At 44.0% G+C, this 20,706-nt stretch overlaps 2 protein-coding genes across 5 annotated transcripts; one reads left to right on the forward strand and one right to left on the reverse strand.

Moving 5' to 3' along the window:
• Nucleotides 1-1,152: 1,152 nt before the first annotated feature.
• Nucleotides 1,153-6,652, reverse strand: LOC106863666 (carbonyl reductase [NADPH] 1-like). Of its 2 annotated transcripts, none has more exons than XM_088160504.1 (4): nucleotides 6,512-6,652; nucleotides 5,096-5,461; nucleotides 2,886-2,993; nucleotides 1,153-2,116 (listed from the first exon to the last, which is right to left on the reverse strand). In XM_088160504.1, the coding sequence occupies exons 2-4, from the start codon at nucleotides 5,379-5,381 to the stop codon at nucleotides 1,680-1,682; spliced, it is 831 nt and encodes a 276-aa protein (XP_088016630.1). In that variant the 5' UTR covers nucleotides 5,382-5,461; nucleotides 6,512-6,652; the 3' UTR covers nucleotides 1,153-1,679. The 2 variants fall into 2 exon arrangements, with proteins under 2 accessions (XP_088016630.1, XP_014748685.1); XM_014893199.2 differs by having other exon boundaries at nucleotides 5,096-5,418; nucleotides 6,512-6,650.
• SETD4 (SET domain containing 4) lies at nucleotides 6,631-15,272 on the forward strand. Of its 3 annotated transcripts, none has more exons than XM_014893201.2 (11): nucleotides 6,631-6,727; nucleotides 7,919-8,022; nucleotides 8,464-8,559; nucleotides 9,316-9,353; nucleotides 9,585-9,673; nucleotides 10,327-10,756; nucleotides 11,572-11,746; nucleotides 12,896-12,977; nucleotides 13,248-13,328; nucleotides 14,418-14,541; nucleotides 14,804-15,272. In XM_014893201.2, the coding sequence occupies exons 1-11, from the start codon at nucleotides 6,633-6,635 to the stop codon at nucleotides 14,936-14,938; spliced, it is 1,449 nt and encodes a 482-aa protein (XP_014748687.2). In that variant the 5' UTR covers nucleotides 6,631-6,632; the 3' UTR covers nucleotides 14,939-15,272. The 3 variants fall into 3 exon arrangements, 2 of the variants coding, with proteins under 2 accessions (XP_014748687.2, XP_088016629.1); XM_088160503.1 differs by having other exon boundaries at nucleotides 10,615-10,756; XR_015801878.1 differs by lacking the exon at nucleotides 14,804-15,272 and having other exon boundaries at nucleotides 13,248-13,853.
• The last annotated feature ends 5,434 nt before the right edge of the window (nucleotides 15,273-20,706 follow it).

Raw genomic sequence — 20,706 nt, forward strand, 5'->3', positions numbered from 1 at the left:
TTGTTCTGACTCTGTGGTCCTACAGAAAGTCCCTCTTCATCTCCCCTGCAGCCCTTTAGGAACTGAAAAGCTGCTCTGAGGTCACCCCTGAGCCCTCTCATCTCCAGGCTGGGTTCTACACAAACTTTTACAGCTCAACAAAACTCTCCAGGACGAGTTGAACACCTTTGGTAAAACTTGCAAAGCTACAAATTCGGGTGAAGCTAAAACTCAAACCAACAAAGCAGATCCTGAATTAGACTTAAAGCAGGAGCTTTCCAGATCCCAGGGGATACTTCAAAACTGATTTGTATTTAGCACAGGATATTTCCTGGCTGTGGTCAAGGTAACCACGATTCTGTTCTGCACAGAACAAAGGCCAAGGTGTGTTTGGAGATGCCACCCAGATGGACACACAGCTTTTGAAGCTCAGTGACTCAGTCAGCACTTGAGGGATGAAGAATTAGGCAGGATTCCCCACTGCTGGATTAAATCTCTTCAAGCTCTGACTAAATCCAAGAGCCACGTTTTGTTTTGCTGAGATCCCAGTAACACAACTGGTTTTTCTCTGTAGCATATCAGGGGGGTTGAGTTACAGTGTAGCAACCAAAACTTTACACTTCAGATTTTGTATTTTTCCCCCTAAACCCAAGGCCTCTGAGGTTTTTTTTTCCTCCCAGAGAATACATTACCTTGAGAACTTTTAGCCTTCCCTTCAAGGAGCTCTGAGGCATGACTGATGAGGTAATTCTTCACAAAAACAATGCTCCTGTATGCTTAAAAAAACCAATTTATAACCAGCCCTTTGTTCTGTGCTGATAAGCAATTTAAGCCCCCCCACAATATTTATTCCCAATGCCTTCCACTCCAAGGCTTCCCAACCCAACCTGTTCTGAGCAGTCAGCATCACCTCCCTGACTCCTGATTAACAATTAACGAGCCCATTATTGATTTGTCATTACTAACAGCTTTATGGGCAATTGTTTCCAGCTCCCTCAGCCTCAGAAGAGGCAATTTTTCAACTCTGAGAGTTTGAAAGGCAATCAGCAGCATTTAAACAAATGTACAGCTCTCCACATCACTTACAGTTCTTATTGCTGTGATGTGGAGAGCACTTAATTCAGATTTTATTCAGGAAACTTCTGGCTGTGCAATAAAGGAACTGAGGAACACTTTGCTATATCAGGTGTGTAGTTTATTTTCTCTGTAGTCAGTGCAGACATCACAAATCCCAGCCACAAACGTAGCTGCAGAAAATGAAAATATATTTCCCAGCTTTATAAGTTTTTAGTACCAGAATATAAATGAGTAATTATTTATTGAGATATTAATAACCCCAACTGATTATGTTTGGCTATAAATGGTGGATCAGTGCTATTTTTATTTTCACCTAATTCCATTTAGTTCTGACAGTAAGGAATGTCTGTCCAACAGTGATTCTGGTCTCGAGTCTCCCCCCAGACAGATCACAGCAACTCTAAAACAATCCCATCCTCTTTAGAAAACCCTGTGCAGCCTCCAGAACAGCTCTGGATCCTGGAAAATTCTACTGTGATGAGAGGTAAGGCACCTGCTTCCTCATCCCAGCTCTATGTCTGAGATCCATCCCAGGGGAGTGGGAAAAGGGCTGGCACTGATGGAATTAGGAGGGAAATCAGGAAAAGGGGCTCAGGCCCCTTTTGATCCCCACCTCCCTGAACTCACCAGGGTTTGACAGTTTTGTCACTGACAAATTGGCCATGAGGAGCATCAGCACTGGAAGGCAAAAGGGCCAAATAAACAGGGGTCTCAGCCCCCTCATCTGGGGACTTGGTGGCTTTGGGACCTGCCATGTCTGTCCTCACCCAGCCAGGGCAGCAGGCATTGAGGAGGATGTGGTCACCTTTCCTTTGCTCATTTAACAGCCGGGCTTGGATCCTGGACAAGACAGTGACCCCGATTTTGGACACCCCATAGGCAGTGTTTGGCCAACCTTCCTTCTCATGGATATTTTTCTTGGTGTCTTCCACGAATTTGTTCATGAGCTGCACCAGCTCATCCTCGGTGATGGTGTCACTGCGAAATTTCTGCTGGAGCTCCTGACTGCAGCGTCCCAGGGCTAAGCTGCTCTGCATGCTGGAAACATTCACCACCCGGCCTGAAAAAAAATAATAAAAACTCATTATTTCCACGTATTTTAAACCCACACTGAAGTGATTCCAGTTCTGGATTCACTCCTCAGGGAATACCTGAGGTTGGGTTGTTTTGCAGAGTTCCTGGAAAAATCAGATTAACTCAGTGTTCTTATTTCTAGTAAATACCACGAGAGGTCATTTAGGGTGTGAAACTGCAAGAGTTTCAGATAAAACTCCAGGAAACAACTTCACAATCAGCAAGTACACTCTTATTACAGTAGAAATAATACTTGGAGATTTACAAGTTGAGGGATTTATCTCCCAGCACTTCACTATGAAGAACAAGCCAGCTGAATCAGTAAATCACTCATCTCCAAAATGATGTTGCACTGTTTCCCCTCTTTCCTGCTACTTCAAAGTACTGAATTTGGGGATTAAATCTTGAAAGACACAAATATTAATCCTGTTAATGACTTTATTAACAGTCATCCTTCACTGTAGAACAAGAGGACTAGACAGCAACTTTGGCACTGTTTCCTCTCTCCCTTAAATTCACTCACTCTGTTTTTTCCTTCTCCCTCAGGAAATAAAAACCTGCTTTTCATCTACTTGACTTCTTTTTTTTCTTGAAAACCTCAATGTATTCAAATATTAGGAGACTACATTTCATTTATAGCACCAAACACATCAAACTGAAACATTGGTGCAGTGCCTGAGACTGGACAGGATTTCCCATTTAAAAGGGCCAAAATTCAAACAAAACTCTTTCTCTACTTGTTATGTTTCACTTACCATAAGGCTTCATAAGAGGCAGCAATTCTGTGGAAACATTCCTGGTTCCAAAAAAGTTTGTCTTCAGTGTAACCTCAGCTTGGACTGCAAATGGAGTGGTGTCATTAACTGGTCATAAGAGGTAGAAAGAAAGGGGAAAAAAATTAACAAAAATTAGAATTGTAACACTGTTTCAATAGAAGTTACCAAATCCCAAAAGTTCAAGTCCCAGCATTGCTCCTCTGCTGCTCCAGGCTCCCTCTGTGCTGGAATGGAGCCACCAGCATGGACTGGGCAGGTGATCACTTGTCTCCAAATCCATGAGAATTCAAAAAAAGAAGTTGTAACAGCTCGTTATTTGATGTGGCTTTTATTGCAAAACACATTTAATGACCCACACTCATGTACAAATCACTCATTTGCATTTAAATCTCACACATGAAGCCAGATCATGACCCATGGCCAGGGGGAGAAGTAAAATCCTACAGAACCCCAAACTCCTGCTTCCATATCCTCCCTTCCTTACACTCCAAACCCCACCCATGTGTCTAACAGGATATATTGTAACATCCTGAATTCCCCTGACTTCAGAAGCTTTATTAGAAAACTCTTTCCAGAGAGAAGAGAGAGAGAGAGAGTTGTGTACTCATCCAGTACACAACCACAGCTCCACCACCATTTGATACAAGAAGCTCCTGCTGGATTAAAAACTTTGCTGGACAAACTCAGCACAAAACCAAAATAACAAAACTTAATGGCAAATCTAATCTTTGACAGACTGCAATAGCACATGATGCTACAAATAAGAGAGGAAAGCATAAATTCTGGGATGGCAGCAAAAATTTGGTGAGGCAATAAGCAAGTTTGGGTAAAAAATGCCAATCTGGGAAGCAAGAATTAAAACTATGAGAGAAGCATCACAGAAAGTTCTTACACAGATGTTGCACCCTCTGTGTTTGATACAAGAGGGTCCTTTATCACATCCTAAATTGTGTGACCTGCTGCTGACTCCGTTGTTGTCAGCTTGAGGAAAGTCAAGGCTAAACATCTGGAAGTGATATTTTAACTGCTGCTGGATTCTTTCCTGAGCACACCCTGAAGCTCAGACAATTCTGTTAAAAGCTGCCTCCTATTAAACTGATCTTAAGCAATTTTCCTATAAAGTAACAAGCAAAAGAGTGACTGAGCTTCAGGGCATCATCACTGCACTCCCACTCCATGACAAGTTCCCTGCTCTCTTCCAGTGTGAAGCCATTCCCCCATTTAGGTCAGCCCAAAGCTTCTCCTCTCCAGGCTGAACAATCCCAGCTGTGCCAGCCTTTCCTCCCAGCAGAGCTGCTCCATCCCTCTGCTCATCCTGCTGCCTCCTCTGGGCTCTCTGCAGCAGCTCCAGCTCCTCCCCAAGCTGGGACAGCTCTGCAGACGAGAGCAGAGCTCAGGGGCACAATCCCCTCCATAAAACCATCAGCCAGATTTGTGATTTGCTCTGTTTGGAACTAACAGGCTCCTGGATTTCATACACACAAAAAAAATGCATCTTTCCACCTTGAAACTGCTGTGTCTTTCTGACTTTCCCTGCCTTTCTGCCCAGTGGAAGGTGGAAAGGTTAAATTCTTGCTCAGCACAGCAGGATTTGAGGTGAATGGCCTGAAAAAGTTGAAGACAGCAAAATCCACCCAGGGACAAAGGTGGATTTTTTTATTAGATGAAATCCCTGAGCAGATAATGCAGGGAACAAAGCATGGGTGTGGAGAACAGAGAATCCACAGCTCCCTGAGGCACAGAGCCAATATTCCCAATGGTGACAGGCTCCCATGGCCCTGGTGGAATTCCTGGGCACTGAGGCCATTAACCCAACCCAGCTCACCTTCCCTGTGTGCCTCAACACTTCCATGTGGTGCAAACACAACCCTCCAGGGAAGCATGTTTACAGAATCATGGAATTATTATGGCTGGAAAAGTTCTCCCAGCCCGTGGAATCCCAGCTGTGCCTGATACCCACCTTGTCCCCAGCCCAGAGCACAGAGTGCCACGTCCAAGTGACACCACCAGGGATGGGCACTCCAAAGCTCCCTGGGAGCTGCTCACTTGACCCTCCACTGTTCCCACATCATACTTAAGATAGGAAGTTTGCCCAAACAAAAACACAGCGTGGCACTGGCACAGAAATGTTGCAGCACCCACTGCCCTCACCACAGAACACAGGACCATCCCAGCAGGGCACTTCCTACCTTTGAAAGCAATGCCAGCGTTGTTCACCAGCACGTTGATCCCTCCGTACTTGTCCTTCAGGAAGTCCCGGAACGCTCGGATGCTCTGCAGGTCATCGATGTCCAGCTGGTGGAAAAGCGGCCGCAGCCCCTCCTGCTGGAGCTGTGCCACGGCAGCCTGGCCACGGCCAGGATCCCGGGATGTCAGGTACACATCCCCCGGGAATTGTTTGCACAGGGCCCGCACGATGGCCAAGCCAACCCCTTTGTTGGACCCCGTCACCACAGCCACTGGCACGCTGGACATTGTCCCCTCAGAACACGAGCCAAGGTCACAGGAATTGCTAACGGGAAAGAAAAGTTCAGGCAGGCGCACAAAATGGATGTCTGGAAAGGAATTTAAATCATTAGAATCATGGTTAGGGTTGGAAGGGACCTTCAGGATCACCCCATTGCCATGGGCACCTTTCACTACCCCAAGCCCTGTCCAACCTGGCCTCGAACATTTCCAGCAGTGTGGAATCCACAGCCTCCCTGGGCAAGTGGTTTTTTCCTTAAAATACTGTTTAAAATTCCACTTTGGATTATGTGAAACTACATTACTGTGCAAGCCATGTAAATGCCTAAGGTAGCAGGAGGCATTCACAGAGAAATCTGGTGTTAAATGTTCTGAAGAAAGGCCAACAGGTGAAGGGTAAAAAGAAGAAAGAAGCGTCTCAACTAAAAAACGTCAGTCAGCAATTTTTAGTAGTAAATTAACTTTGAGTAGGAGTAAAAAAAAACCCTGTACTTATACCTCACAGAAAGACTTTCCATCTTTTTGGAATATTCATTTGGTTCAGCTCAAGTTTTGCTGAAAACCTCAGGCTCAAAACTTGGTCTAAGTGCAAGGTATCCCTGTCCCCGGCAAGGTTTGGAACTGGATAATCTTTAAGGTCCCAAACCATTTAAAAAAAAAAAAAAAAAAAAAAAAAAGAAAAAAAAGAAAAAAAAGGAGGAGCTTTATCTTCCAGTGCCAGGCAGGAGGAGCAATTAGAGCCTTTTCGGTGAAAGGAGCAGATTGATTACAATGGCTGGTTGTGTAACGCAGCAACAGAAAACTTGCCTTGCTGCTTTTCTAACAGTATATTTAAAGAAGCTGCATTTCCCCCATAAAAGCGAGTTTAAACGCCGCGTTTGCTCCTTTTTGGCATCTCTCTTCCAAATTTACTCGCGACCCTAAGCAGGGTTAACCCTACAACGCTCCAAGAATCTCCAGAGCCACTTCCCAGGGACAGCAGCGCCATTCCCACCTCACCTCAAGCCTCCCTCTGTCCCCGCCGCTCTCGTCCCCCTCACGGGGAGGAACCCGGGGCCCGCCATGAACCCCGAGGCCTTCAGGGGGGACGCGGGGATGAAAGATCCGGGGGGGAACACACCCAGCACCCCATAACTCACCTCCAACACGGCAAACACGTCTCCCTTGTCCCTCAGCTCCACACAGCGAGGACACGACACTTTACTCCAGAAACGCGGACACTCCCAAATAGCGGGGGAGAGAGATGGGGACGCCCCTAAGATGGCGGGGCAGCCCCGCCTCAGGGGCGGGAGAGCGGGAGGGGACTCGCCGAGAGGGACAGCGAGGGAATGTCGGAGTTTGTGTCCCCTTAGCCGGTGGGTTTGTGGGTTTGAGACACCGGGCAGCGATTCCAGCCCGGGAGAGACTCGGGAATCACAGCCTGGGCTCCCCGGGAGAGGTGGCGGGGCACGGGCGGTGCCTCGGGAAGTTCTCGCTCTCGCAGCGCTGCCGGGGCCGTTTCGCTCCCTCCCGTCCCGGGCGTTTGTGCCGAGAGGGGAACGGGGTCTGGTTAGCACAGGGATGGGATAATATGGGATGGGATTGGGACTCGATGATACCTGAGGTCTTTTCAGCCCATTGGGATGGGGTGGGATGGGATGGAGGCCTCTGGAGGATCCCGGTTCCCTGAGGCCCTCCCTGCTGGCAGGGAAAAGCTGCGCTCTGAGGGTTCGGTTCAGGGCAGTTTTGGCAAAAGGAAGGAGATCAGGGCAAGGCTCTTCCCCCAGAGGGTGCTGGCACTGCCCAGGCTCCCCAGGGAATGGGCACAGAGCTCCAGGAGCTGCCAGGGATGCCCAGGCTGGGATTGTTGGGGGGTCTGGGCAGGGCAGGGTGGGACTGGGTGATCCCTGGGGGTTTATTCCCACTCAGGATATTCCATGATTCTATGAAAAATTATCCCATCCCATTATCCCATGCCAGATCCCATCCCATGCCAGATCCCATCCTATCCCATGCCAGATCCCATCCCATGATCCCATTCCATTATCCCATCCCGCCCCATCTCATCCCATCCTGCCCCATCCCGTGCCAGATCCCATCCCGTGCCAGATCCCATCCCATCCATGATCCTGTCCCATCCCATCCCATTATCCCATGCCAGATCCCATCCTATCCCATGTCAGATCCCATCCCATCCCATCATCCCATCCATGATCCCATCCCATTATCCCATCCCATTATCCCATTCCATTATCCCATCCCTCCCCATCCCATCCCATCATCCCATCCCATCATCCCATCCCATCATCCCATCCCATCATCCCATCCCATCATCCCATCCCATTATCCCATCCCATCCCACGGCTTCCACTGTCCCAGGTTGCTCCCAGCCCCAATGTCCAACCTGGCCTTGGACACTTCCAGGGATCCAGGGGCAGCCACAGCTGCTCTGGGCACCTTGTGTAATAAATTAAATAATAATAAAAAACACCCTCAGAGTAATAAATTTGAAAGTGACTTGAAATATTTCTTAATCAGTAATTTTAATTTTTTTTTTTTAATTTCAGGTTGTCTAAAAAAGGCAAAAATCTCTCTCTTAATATGAAGAAAAGCAGAGGTCGGACAGGTCGAAAGAGAAGAAGAAAACACTTGAAGGGTTTTATGGATGGAGGTATCATCACACCTGGAAGTTAAATAATGAAATAACCAATTGTTAATCAAGGTGTCATTTTATCATTTTCTTATTTCTATTTTCAAAAGCCTTCGTGCTTGGAAAATTACATTTATAAATGTTACCTTTTTTATATGCAAATTTCTGAGCATTAATTTACACTCCCAAGCAGAGCATAGTGAATTTTCTGAGCTCTCTTTTCTGCCCAATGGCAAATATTACATTATTGTAAAATTCCTTGGATATGCTGAACAACTCACTCATTTCTGAGAACTCCCAGAGACCCAAAATTTATTTAGTTCAATGAGAGTCTTTCGTGCTAATCTGCTTTAAAATGTCCAAAATACATTTTTTTCTGACTATACAGTAAAATGTTTATATTTCATTTATTGTCCAACAGAATGCTCTTTAATAACATTAATTTTTTTTTTCTATTTTTAGTCAACTGCAGTCACAAGCTGGAATACATTAAACTTAAGAAGTGGCTAAAAGAGAGAGGATTTGAAGACAGTAATTTAAGGCCAGCAGAGTTCTGGGGTAATGCTTTAATTATTTATTGATGGTAGAAATTTCTGAATCTCCTAATAATTGTAGATTCCTGCTTTCATTTTGAATTATGCACCATATCTAGCATCAGGAAAAAACCAGTTACTGATACTCTTCCAAGGATTCTTGGAATTTTAATTTAACATGAAAAAGTAGATATGGAGGCCTGAAAAAGCCAAAATTTGAAGTGTTAATAAAACAATTTTTGGAATTTAACCTTGTTGAATAACAAGTTTCTAACTTATATAACTTGTTTATCTTTTTATCCCCTCAATAGGGAGCTGAGGTTCACTTAGTAATGTTGACAGTAAATATTTATACTTATATTTTTTTCTCTTTATGTAGGTTATATTTAAAACGTTTTGCAATATTTTAGAGCAGAAAGAATAGAATGGATCAGAGAAAAATACTGTGACTAGAAATGCTGAAATTTAGTTAAAACTCTGAAACCAAGACCTGCAGCTGGTGATGAAAGATATGTTTGAGGAAAAAAATGGAGAAAAAAGGTGAATAATTGCTATGAGTGGGAGAAAAAAAAAACTGAATAACTGATAGAACTGGACAGCAAATGCTGCAGGATATGCAGGGAAAAGATCCTGAAAAATAAAGACAATTTGAGAGCAAAGAAATGAGATATATCTGGAACAGTCCATAATTGAATTTCAGTTTTGTAAGACACAGTGTCTGTTCTTTTAGAGCTTTTCCATCTCCACATTTATTTACTCCTGCTCTTTGTTCCTTTTTCAGAGACAGGAAGAGGATTGATGACAACAAAAGCTCTTCAGGTGAGTGTTGTTGTTTCTAATGCAGGAGCTCTTCAGGTTTTTGGGTTTTTTTTGACATTTAATGATTTTTGCAACAATCAAAGCTCAGAATTCTGTTGTGAATGTCATTTCTGACTTTTAGACTGTTGCAGCCATAATGTGAAACCACCAGTCCCCACATTGCTTAGATGAGTCCCTACACTTGATTTTTTTACTGTTCTTTGTAATTTTTTGTTTCCTCCTCCCTCAAAGGCAGGAGATTTGATTATTTCCTTGCCTGAGAGGTGTTTGCTCACCACTGGAACCGTCCTCAGCAGCTGCTTGGGAGGACACATTGTGAAGTAAGTGACAAGTGACACTTTGATGGCCTTTAGTGGGGTTTTTTTTTCAGCAGTGATGAATCCTCTGAAGGGCTGGTGGAGCTTTCAGTTGAATATCCAGAGCGGTGCCAGCATTTCAGGGATGTAGAATGCTCAGATAGGGAAAATGTTTTAATATTGCACATCCTTTTTTGGCTTGGCAGAGCTGGAAAGAGAGCACAGGCTGGAGCTGGAGCTGCCTCAGAGCCTTCTTGGCCCTAAATTCAATTAGGATTTTTTTTTTGGGGAATTTGGGAGTCAGCTGGAATAGGAGAAAGAAGATAAAACTGGGCTGCAAAGCCAGGGCCTTTTAGAAAATTTGGAATAATTTGGAAAATTTGGAACAAAGTCCCATGCTGGGCATTGAATACTTGTATATCCTAAAAAAACCCAACCCAAGGGATGAACCTGAAATTATTATTACAAACCAGCTTTTATTGCCCCTTAGAAATAACCTCTATTTAAAACTTCTTTGTAGTTCATCTCCAAGTCCTTTGGTTGATTTTAAACTTCCAAAGAGCTCTGAGAGAGGCAAAACTGCTGTGTCCATTTCCCATCTCACCTCTGCAGGTCTGCTGCGTTGGAATTTTTATTTTTATTTTTTTAAATTTTTATTTATTTTTATTTTCCAATAGATGGAAGCCCCCTGTGTCTCCTTTGCTGGCACTGTGCACGTTTTTGATAGCAGAGAAACACGCAGGGGAGAAATCTCCATGGAAGCCCTACCTGGATGTTTTACCCAACACTTACACTTGCCTTGCTTGTTTGGAAGCTGATGTCATAAATCTTCTCCCAAAACCATTAAAAAAGAAGGCTCAGGAGCAAAAAATGATGATCCAAGAGTTGTTCACATCTTCCAAAGCTTTCTTCTCTTCCCTGCAGCCTTTATTTGCTGAGAACACAGGAACTATTTTTAATTACAGTGCTTTGGAGTGGGCTTGGTGCACTATAAATACCAGGACAATCTACATGAAACATCCACGCAGGGAATGTTTCTCCCTGGAGCCAGATGTTTATGCATTGGCACCATATTTAGATTTGTTAAACCACAGCCCAAATGTTCAGGTAAGAAGCTCAAAAGAGATCAGTAAATTTCTTTCTTTTTTAAAGTATACTCAGTCAATGCCATCTGCATTTGTGTGATGGGTGAGGAGTGTGGGGTTCTCACAGGGGGAAAAACGTCTCAGATCCACAGGAACAGGGACAGGACACAGGGAATGGCTTCAAACTGCCAGAGGGAAGGGTTGGGTGGGATATTGGGGAAAAATTCTGCCCTGAGAGGGTGGGGAGGGGCTGGGATGGAATTCCCAGAGCAGCTGTGGCTGCCCCTGGATCCCTGGCAGTGCCCAAGGCCAGGTTGGACATTGGGACAGTGGGAGGTGTCCCTGCCATGGCAGGGGTTGGAATGAGATATTTAAGGTCCCTTCCAACCCAAACATTCAGTGATTCTGTAATTCAAATAATTCAATTTATTTGCTAAGGTACAGGGAGAGCCCACAGTGGCTGGGGGAGATTTGCAAGCAGAGCAGCTTTTGTTAAGAGCCACTTGTAAACACCCCCCTCATCTGCTCCTAAAATCAAGACAAAATTCCTTGTCCTGACACAAATTCCAAGTTCCATGGTCCCTGTGTTCCTTCTCCTCTGGCTGAAACCTCAGAGCAGCTTGAGGGGAGTTCAGAGAGAATTTCCACCTTTTCTCAGGCTCTGGGTGCCAACACTGAGCTGTGCATGGAACCATCTGTGTTTGCAGATTTGGGCTCTCTCCAAGAAATCCCCACAATTGAAAATTAATTTAATCCTCTGGAGTTTCAAAATTCAAAGGTTTGCTTTCTTTTTCACTCTATAAAGAGTAAAAACCTTTTATTTTTCACTCTCTGAAGGTCAAGGCTGCCTTTAATGAGAAGACAAGGAGCTATGAAATTTGGACAAATTCACAGTGCAAAAAATACCAGGAAGTTTTTATCTGCTATGGACCTCATGATAATCAGAGGCTGCTGTTGGAATATGGATTTGTTGCTATGGACAACCCTCACAGCAGCGTTTATGTCTCACCAGGTGGGATTTATGGATTGTGTGGCCATTGAAAGGCACAAGAACAGAGAATTGTGTAAATTCTCAAAGAGTGGAAAAGGGTTTGACACCTTCCAAATCTCAAAAAAACCCCCTTCAAATCCCTAAAAAGCCAAATCCCCCTAAAATCCCCCAAAAACCCTACAAATCCTAAAAAACTCCAAACCCCTGAAAAACCCCAAATCTGAGAAAAAAACCAACCCAAACTGCTAGAAAACTCCTCAAATCCCTAAAACATCCCAAATAAAAAGAAACAAAAACAAAGCAAAAACTTGAACCCCTAAAACCCCAGATCCCCACAAAACCCCCCTAAATCCCCAGGAAAAAATCCCAAAAAACCCCAAACCCAAAAAACTCACAAATCCCAAAAAGAAAACCAAATCCCCAAAAAAAGCCCCAAACACTGAAAAACCCCAAAATCTGAGAAAAAAAACCCCACACGCCAAAAAACCCCAAACTCAAAACTCCAAATCCCAAAAACCCCTCAAATCTCAAAAAAATCTCCAAATCTCAAAAAAACTCCCTCAAATCCGTAAAATAACCTAAATCCCCATGGAACCCCAAATCAAAAACCAGCCAAATCTGAGAAAAAAAACCCCAAATCTCAAAAAATGTCAAATCTCAAAAAACCACAACCCCAAAACCCCCCAAATTCTCTCCAAACCCTTCTTAAAATCCCCCCAAATCCTCCATAAATCCTCCCTTAATATCCCCCAAATCCCAGTAAAACCTTCCTGCACTGTCCAGAATTGCAGGATTTTTCGGGATTTTTTGGGAATAACGTGATAATAATTGTGATTATCATAAAATTATTATATTAATTTTGAATATTAATTGTGATTTCAGCTGGATGTCTGAGGTTGCACCATTGACCTCAGGATTAAAATCCAAATTTCCACAAATTAAATTTGCTTAGAGTTTCATAACTTCAGTTTAAATAGGATTTTTGTTATAAGGATACAATCCTGGAAATTGCTGGTAGATTTTGAGGATTCTGGAAAGTTCACCAGAATTTAACAGGTTTTGATCTTAGCCCTACATGAAAAATATAGTTGAAATCTTATTTCAGAATTGATGATTGTGGTTTCTCTTATCTGCAATTAATTTTAATATTGAAACTGTATTTTTCTGCAGATATTCTCCTCAAATATTTCTCACCACTGGACAAGCAGAGAAATGCCAAAGTTTCCATTCTAAAGGATCATGATTACCTAGAGTAAGTATTTGGAGTATTTTTTATTTCCTGGTTAGATTTTTATTCAGTTTTTCTGAGAGTCAAATTTTGTTTCTAGTATCAAAATCCAGCCAAAAAAAAAAATAAATAAATAAAAAAAATTGATTTTTAGCAAACTCATGGCTTGGGAGAGATGGAGAAGTTGTAAAAACCGTTATCAAAGGTGGAGATCTTTCATGGCTGATGTGTCTCAGGAAGAAAACTGTCACCCTAAAGCTCACCTGAACTTCACCTGATCCCTTTGATTTGTAGGAACCTGACCTTTGGCTGGGAGGGACCATCCTGGAGACTCCTCACAGCCCTCAAGGTTTTGAGTCTGGGAGCAGATGAATTGTGAGTTGGAGCAGCCTGAATATTTGCTGGATGTGCAGGTGCCTTTTGCTTTGATTTCATGGAATCCCCAGGCTGGGAAGAGCCCCTCAGGATCCTCCAGTGCCACCCCAGTGCCAGCAGCATCCCCCAAACCCTGTCCCCAAGGGCCACATCCAGCCTGCTCCTGAACACTCCCACAGACAGTGACTGCAAACCTCCCTGGGCAGCTCATCCCAAGGCCTGACCACTCTGCCAGGGAAATTTTCTTTGCCAATCTCCACCCTGAGCCTGCCCTGCTGCAATTTGAGGCCATTTCCTCTCCTCCTTTGCCTGCCCCTCCTGGCAGGGACTTGTGCAGAGCCACAAGGTCCCCCCTGAGCCTTCTTTTCTCCAGCCTCAGCCCCTTTCCCAGCTCAGCTCCTCCCGGGATTTGTTTTCCAAATCCTTCAATATTTTCTGTTTCCCTTCACTCTTTGCTCTCTGCTGGCTGGGAGTGACATCCTGGGACCATTTTTGGATCTTCTGTGTCTGTTTTATTGACTCCAGGTGGGAAATGAAAAGTAGAAAGGCAGAAAACACCATTCCCTATAAAGTCATTGCCCTCTTCCTGCTTTGGTGACTTTCTTCTTTGTATTGTTTTCTCTTTCTATTTCAAGCCCCAGATATTCCCTCAAGGTTCAGGCTTCAGGTTTTTTTCCTGTTGGTTTGATTTTCATTTTTAAATGCTCTTAACCTGGCTTGATTTCCTTGAGTCATGTGTTCCACAGGCTGGAATTCCAGGGCCAAGGAAGTTGCTGAAATTCATCTCCAGGGACTGTCAGTGCACTTGGAACATTTATTTCCAAATTGAAAATCTACCCCAAACATCAGGGATGGAAAATTCTTACTTTGCTTGAAATAAATGAAATGAGAGAATCAATTCATGAGGAAAGGGTTGTTCAGAGTTGTTTGTGCTTTGAAGATTTATTGCTGAGTGGAATAAATTGATCTAAGAACTAAAAATAAATCCCTGGGGTTGGTTATGAGCCCAGGTGAGGGGCAGGGCACGTTTGGCATCCAGCTGGGGAGTGCAGCAAATAATTCTCTATTCTTCAAACATTTCTTTTCCAGTGCCTGCTGGAGGAATATCCTGCTTGGTGATGTCACCTCAGCCAGGAATGAACAGCAGGCTTTGGGTACAGCAGCAAAAATTTGTCATTTTTTAATAGAGGAGACCCAGCATGCCCTCTTCCAGGTAATTTGGAAAAACAAGAGAGCTCAGTTTCTTTCTCTGTCAGAGCAATGCCATTTTCTGGGTGAGAATTTTGATGATTTTTCCCTTTCCCTCTTCTTTTTTTTTTTCCTTTTTACTATTAAAGTTTCTCTTTTTAAATTTTAAAACCCCACTATTTTAACATAATCAATAAAATCCTTACAGATTTCCACAAATTTTCTCTTCATGTCCTATTAAATAATCAACATTTGGAATCATTTCATCCCATTTCTCTCAACTCCAGATTTCCCAGTTGAAAAAGGACAAAGAGAACCTCAAAACCCACCTGGCTTTGGTGGAAATGCTGCACTCAGAAGACCTCAAGATCCTTCAAAAATCAGCTGAGATTCTTTGCAACTTGAATTTGGGAACAACTTGAGCCCCCTGGAGCTGTGACAGCTGTAATTGGTCAGGGATTATTGCCAGATTATTGCTCTTTTAATGGACCTGAGCAGCAATGAATAATTAAAAAATTCATCAGAATAATTTTGTTCTTTGCTGACCTTCACACAAAAGGTTCTGCTGAAGTGGAGAGCTCGAGCTCTTTGGTTTGGAGAAAAGAGAATTTTTATAAAGGGCATTTTAAAGGGCAGGACCCTTATTTAAACTGCAGAAATTTCATTTGGAATGGTGATTCTCTTGTAATTATTTTCCATGATGTGATTTTAAAGAGTGTTTATTTTTATAAATAAATGACTTCATTTTCTACAAGACTTGGCTGTTTTATTTTTCTAAAATCCTTTCTGGGGCTGGAACTCCATTCAAATTGAGGCCAATTTGCCATCAGATTTGCCTAAATCATGTTTTTAAGTCACTTGCCACCATATTTTACACTCGAATCAGTCCTGAGCAGTTTAGATTGGATATCAGGAATTATTTTTTCATGGACAGGGTTGTAAAACATTGGAACAGGATCCCCAGGGAAGAGCCACCCATCCCTGGGAGTGTTCAAAAATGTGGAGGCCTTGGTTTGATGGTGACCATGGGGTGATGGTTGGACTTTGAACTTTTCCAGCTTTAAGAATTCTGGGATTTTCTGGCTCTGAAGTGTGTCCTGAGATTCCTTTGGATTTGGGAATGCTGTTCTGTAGGGAATTGTCACCACTTTGCCTCCAGCTCCTTCTGTGCCACTGACTGGCTCAGCCCCTGCCCCTGTGACTGTTTGACCTTCCTTTAATAAACCCCTTTTTCATTCTCTACCACCAGCTGTGTTTCTAAATTTATCATTTGATCACAAAATGGTGCCAGAGTTAAAGGAGATAAGGATGTTTGGCTGGTTTATTTCTTTTTTTTTTCCTGAGGATGGTTATTTTAAGATCAGGTCCTGTACAATGTGTCTGGAAAGGTGAATACGAGCTCGACAGAAGTTGATTTGCTTTTGTTGGAGGCTCCACATTTATTCCAGGTGGTTTGGATATGAGCTGTGCTCCTGGAACTCCTACACACCCTCCAGGGAGAGCAGGAAAGGGGGTCTGGAAATGCAAGGAAAGAAGGCAGAGCACACCAGTTTATGTGGATATATAAAAAAAATACCTTACATTTAAGCTTAAACTTTTTTTGATTCAACCTAAACTATGTGCAAAACGTCCTAAGCTGGGCTGAGAGCTGAGGTGCCAGAGGAAGCAGCAGCCCTGGGAGTGCTCTCCACCTGTTTTACAGGACACTAAATCAAATTTTCAGAGTGAAAATTCTCCCCCTCAACCTCTACTTTGAGCTGCAAACAGCATCTCCTAAGTGCTGTGCTGTTAACATTTCACTCTGGCTCTCTGTTCCCTGAGAAAAGATTGAGCTGGGATCTTACTGTGAAAAAAAAAAGCTTGATTTCCCAATTTCCTTTCAGATTGAACATGCAATTCTGAGCAGCAGTGGGAATAAACTCAGCTTCTGCCCAGGAGTGATACAAACCTGGTCCAGAGCAGGGCAGGGAGTTGGATTCTTCTCCAGCTTGTGCAGTGTTACTGAAAAAATGACATTGAGGGGCTGGAGGGTGGCCAGAGAGGAGCAAAAAAACTGGGAAGGAGCTGGAAAACAAATGCTGGGAGGAGCAGCTGGAGTGGGAAAGGGGCTGAGGCTGGAGAAAAGGAGGCTCAGGGGGGACCTTGTGGCTCTGCACAAGTCCCTGCCAGGAGGGGCAGGCAAAGGAGGAGAGGAAATGGCCTCAAATTGCAGCAGGGCAGGCTCAGGGTGGAGATTGGCAAAGAAAATTTCCCTGGCAGAGTGGTCAGGCCTTGGGATGAGCTGCCCAGGGAGGTTTGCAGTCACTGTCTGTGGGAGTGTTCAGGAGCAGGCTGGATGTGGCCCTTGGGGACAGGGTTTGGGGGATGCTGCTGGCACTGGGGTGGCACTGGAGGATCCTGAGGGGCTCTTCCCACCTTGGTGATTCTGGGATTCAAGGAGAGCTGAAGTGGGAATGCACTCAATGCCTGCAGCACTGGATTTGTTTAGGTAATAAGAGCCAGCAGATTTCATGTGATAAGAGCAGCAGGCAGAAATAGCACAGCTTAATTTTTTATTTTTTAAAGGAAACGTTGATTTAGTGCTGTCACTGAAGGCACTGAACGATTATAAACGTGAAACCTCCTGACAAAATCTTTGCTGTGTCAATTTATGTCAACAAAACATGGATTTACTTTGATCTTCCTCAGAATGTGGCTCCCAGTTGAAGAGTTTTATTCTGTAAAGTGTGGAGCTCATCCATCACTGCTGAGTGCCCTCAGGCCTGTCTGGTTTGGGACAACAGAAGGGAGTATCAACTTCATACTCTGATAATTAAAGCTTTTAAATAAACTATGAAAACCTTGCCAGGATACCATTCCCAAAGAAAGAGCTTTCAAAAAAATGCTGTTGCCCAACAAGTTGGGTAGAATCTGAAATGTTTATTTGCACTCAGAGCATCTGTGACTCCTGTGATGGATTTAATGATCCCTGGGACACAGGGAAATATCCTAACAGAACTTTATGGGTTTCTTTAAACAGTAACAGGATCAGACTTTTCCTTGCATCCCTGGCAATGTCCAAGGCCAGGTTGGATGGGATTTGGAACAACCTGGGATAGTGGAAGGTGTCCCTGCCCATGGCAGGGGGTGGAATAATTTGTAATGTCTCTTCCAACACAAACCACTCCACAAATGGAAAGAAAAAAAATTACACTTCCAGATCATTTCACTGTATGTTCTAGTGGATAGCTATAATCCCAGAATTCAGGTTTAGAAAGGACTACAGTGAAATGTATTCAGTGGAAAACCAAAGATGATTAATCCCAAATAAATTGTATCAAATGTAAAACCAATGCAATCTCTGTGCTGTCCACTAGATGATGCAGCTGTACTGCAGATAAATAAGGAATTACAGGAGATCCACATCCAATTATAATCCTATTCACTGTATTGCATTTTTAACAGTAAAAACTTACTTCAATATTACACTGTAAATTAAATAGTTCAAAGTGTCGTTTTCTTTCTGCTGCTTCCAAGTGAAACTTGGGGTTTTGTGGCCTTTTGCCTCCTCTCAGTTTTATTGGATTTTTAGTTCGTTGGAGTTGTTTTTCTCTCAGGTTTAATCATTCCCTTTGGAATGGTCACTGAGGACAGAGTTCAAATTCTTGGACTGGATGATCTTGAAGGTCTCTTCCAACCCTGAAGATTCTGTGATTCCATGAATGCCACTCTGATGGTTTCATTAGTGGGATTGCAGTGCAGAAATGTCTGCTCCTGTGTTTTATTCCTTCAGAATCAGGGGCTGGAGGGATCTTTGGCACAGATCCCTCTCAGTAATTTCCTTGGATGGAGCAAAATTGAAGCATTTCCTCTGACTGGGGTGATCTTGGAGAAGATTGAAATTTTAGGGTGACCTCATTGTGGCCTTCCAGAGCCTGAAGGAGATGAAAGAAAGATGGAGAGAGAGAATTTCCAAGGGATGGAGGGACAGGACCCAGGGAATGGAGGGACAGCACCCAGGGAATGGCTTCCAAGCAGGATTTGATGGGATTTTGGGAATTAGGAATTGTTCCCTGGGAGGGGCTGGGATGGAATTCCCAGATTTGCTGTGGCTGCCCCTGGATCCCTGGAATGTTCAGTTCCAGGTTGGACATTGGGACAGTGGGAGGTGTCCCTGCCATGGCAGGGGTGGCACTGGATGGGATTTAAGGTCCTTTCCAACCCAAACCATTCCAGGATGCTGGAGCTGGGCTGGAGGAATCATCAGCTGAGCTCTGCAGCCCTTGCAGACACATTCCAGAGGCTCTGGATGTGCTGTCCTAGAGCTCCCTCCTGCTGGGGCTGCTCTGGCAGGGCCCTGTGACCCCTGGCAGGGATGAGGGGACAAGGGACACTCTCAGCAGGAGCCTGGTGCCACTCCTGGCTGTTCCAGTCTGCCCGGGCTGGCATCCAGGGCTTGGCCAGAAGAAGCCAACAGGGAATTGCAGGAAATTTGTGTGTCCTTCCCACGGGATGAGCTCTGTAAGGACAGAGATGGAATTTCAGGGTATTTGTGTGTCCCAGGGATGGGATTTCAGGGAATTTGTGTGTCCCAGGGATGGGATTTCAGGGAATTTGTGTGTCCTTCCCATGAGATGAGCTCTGTAAGGATAGAGATGGAATTTCAGGGAATTTGTGTGTCCCAGGGATGGGATTTCAGGGAATTTGTGTGTCCTTCCCATAAGATGATCTTTTCATGGACAGGGATGGAATTTTGGGGAATTTTTATGTCCTTCCCACGAGATGAGCTCTTTTGTACAGGAACTTCAGGAAATCTGTGTGTCCCAGGGATGGAATTTCAGGGAATTTGGGTGTCCTTCCCAGAAGATGAGCTCTGTTGGACAGAGATGGAATTTCAAGGGATTTGTAAATCCCAGACATGGAATTTTAGGGAATTTGTGTGTCCTTCCCATGAGATCAGCTCTGTTGGACAGAGATGGAATTTCTGGGAATTTGTGTATCCCAGGGATGGAATCTCAGGGAATTTGTGTGTCCTTCCCACGAGCTGAGCTTTGTTGGACAGAAATCTTTGGTGGGGGTGGTCTGGCCTGCAGAGGATGTTGGGGAGGGACCAGGAGGGACCTTTTGGCATTTTTTTGGCAGTTCTGGAGCCTTTTTTCGTACTGGTCCCTCTGGGTGTGTCACTGCTCCTGGCACAGATGGAGATGGACACTGATCCCAGGTGGGAAATCTCTCATTTCCCATTCCAGGTTTCTGTTTGACCAAGTATCCCAAAATTCCAGAATTTTTTGGGTTGGAAAAAACCTTAAAGACCATCCAGTTCCACTCCTACCACAGGCAGGAACACCTTCCACTAGAAAAATCACTAAAGGAGCTGTGGAGAGCAAGGGAAAAAAAAAAGAGAGAAGCAACACTGAAAAAACAAATGGTTAAGCATTTCTAATTTCCAAATAAAATGTTTTTGTTAGAGAAAACGAGCAGAGGATTGTGAAACAAAGAAACCCCAGACCCTTGCAAATTGAAACAGAGTGAAAAATGTTTTTAATGCACCCACATTCTCTGGAGCCTTTCCCCACTGGTTGAAGAGTTGGATTTAAGTCAATAACGAGATGCAACTGTTGAATGTCAAGGAGGGGGAAATGGGAGCGTTCACAAATGGGATAATTCACAAAGCAGCTGCTGCTGTTGGGTTGTTTTAGTTAGAAAAAGATGCTGCTCCCCTTGGGAGGAAGAGACAAATTTCTGCTAATTTGGTGTTCCAGGGGCAGCAGGGCTGTGATGCTGTGTGAGCCCAGCAGACAGCAAAGAGGACACGAGGATTGAGACAAACACTCCTGACAGTTCAGATATAAACGTGCACCTAAATGGAACCAAACCCTCTGTCTAAAAAGGAGAAAAGTCAAGAGAGAATTAACAGTGAGTTATTTAAATCATCCTTTAAACACAGTTGGAGGGCCTGAGCTATTTTTACCTGTCTTGAAGCTCTCCATATTAATAAATAATTTGAAAATATGGCTTATTCTGGTTATTGCTGGCTGCAGCTGATCTGTAAATCAAGTGCTGGTGGCAGAAAGCTCCAGCCTCTTTTGCCCTCTGCCCACTTCAATATTGGGGGATCATTGCCTCCATTAGCACACTTAAATTTCTGAGGAATGATGTGGAACAGAAGTCCCAGCAACTCCTCCTTTGTTTATAGCCAGCAACTCTCTGG

The sequence above is a fragment of the Sturnus vulgaris genome, chromosome 2 (assembly GCF_052056855.1).
Source record: "Sturnus vulgaris isolate bStuVul1 chromosome 2, bStuVul1.hap1, whole genome shotgun sequence".
NCBI lineage: Eukaryota > Metazoa > Chordata > Aves > Passeriformes > Sturnidae > Sturnus > Sturnus vulgaris.

Bases quoted from the DNA above. Each gene is read 5' to 3' on its own strand.
- LOC106863666 (XM_088160504.1), bottom strand. From the start codon at position 5,381: ATGTCCAGCGTGCCAGTGGCTGTGGTGACGGGGTCCAACAAAGGGGTT. The intron at 2,994-5,095 runs GTAGGAAGTGCC...TCTTATGACCAG, and splicing joins CGCTGGCATTGCTTTCAAAG to TTAATGACACCACTCCATTT. The intron at 2,117-2,885 runs GTAAGTGAAACA...ATTTTTTTTCAG, and splicing joins GCCTCTTATGAAGCCTTATG to GCCGGGTGGTGAATGTTTCC.
- SETD4 (XM_014893201.2), top strand. From the start codon at position 6,633: ATGGCGGGGCAGCCCCGCCTCAGGGGCGGGAGAGCGGGAGGGGACTCG. The intron at 11,747-12,895 runs GTGGGATTTATG...ATTTTTCTGCAG, and splicing joins CAGCGTTTATGTCTCACCAG to ATATTCTCCTCAAATATTTC. The intron at 13,329-14,417 runs GTGAGTTGGAGC...TTTCTTTTCCAG, and splicing joins AGTCTGGGAGCAGATGAATT to TGCCTGCTGGAGGAATATCC.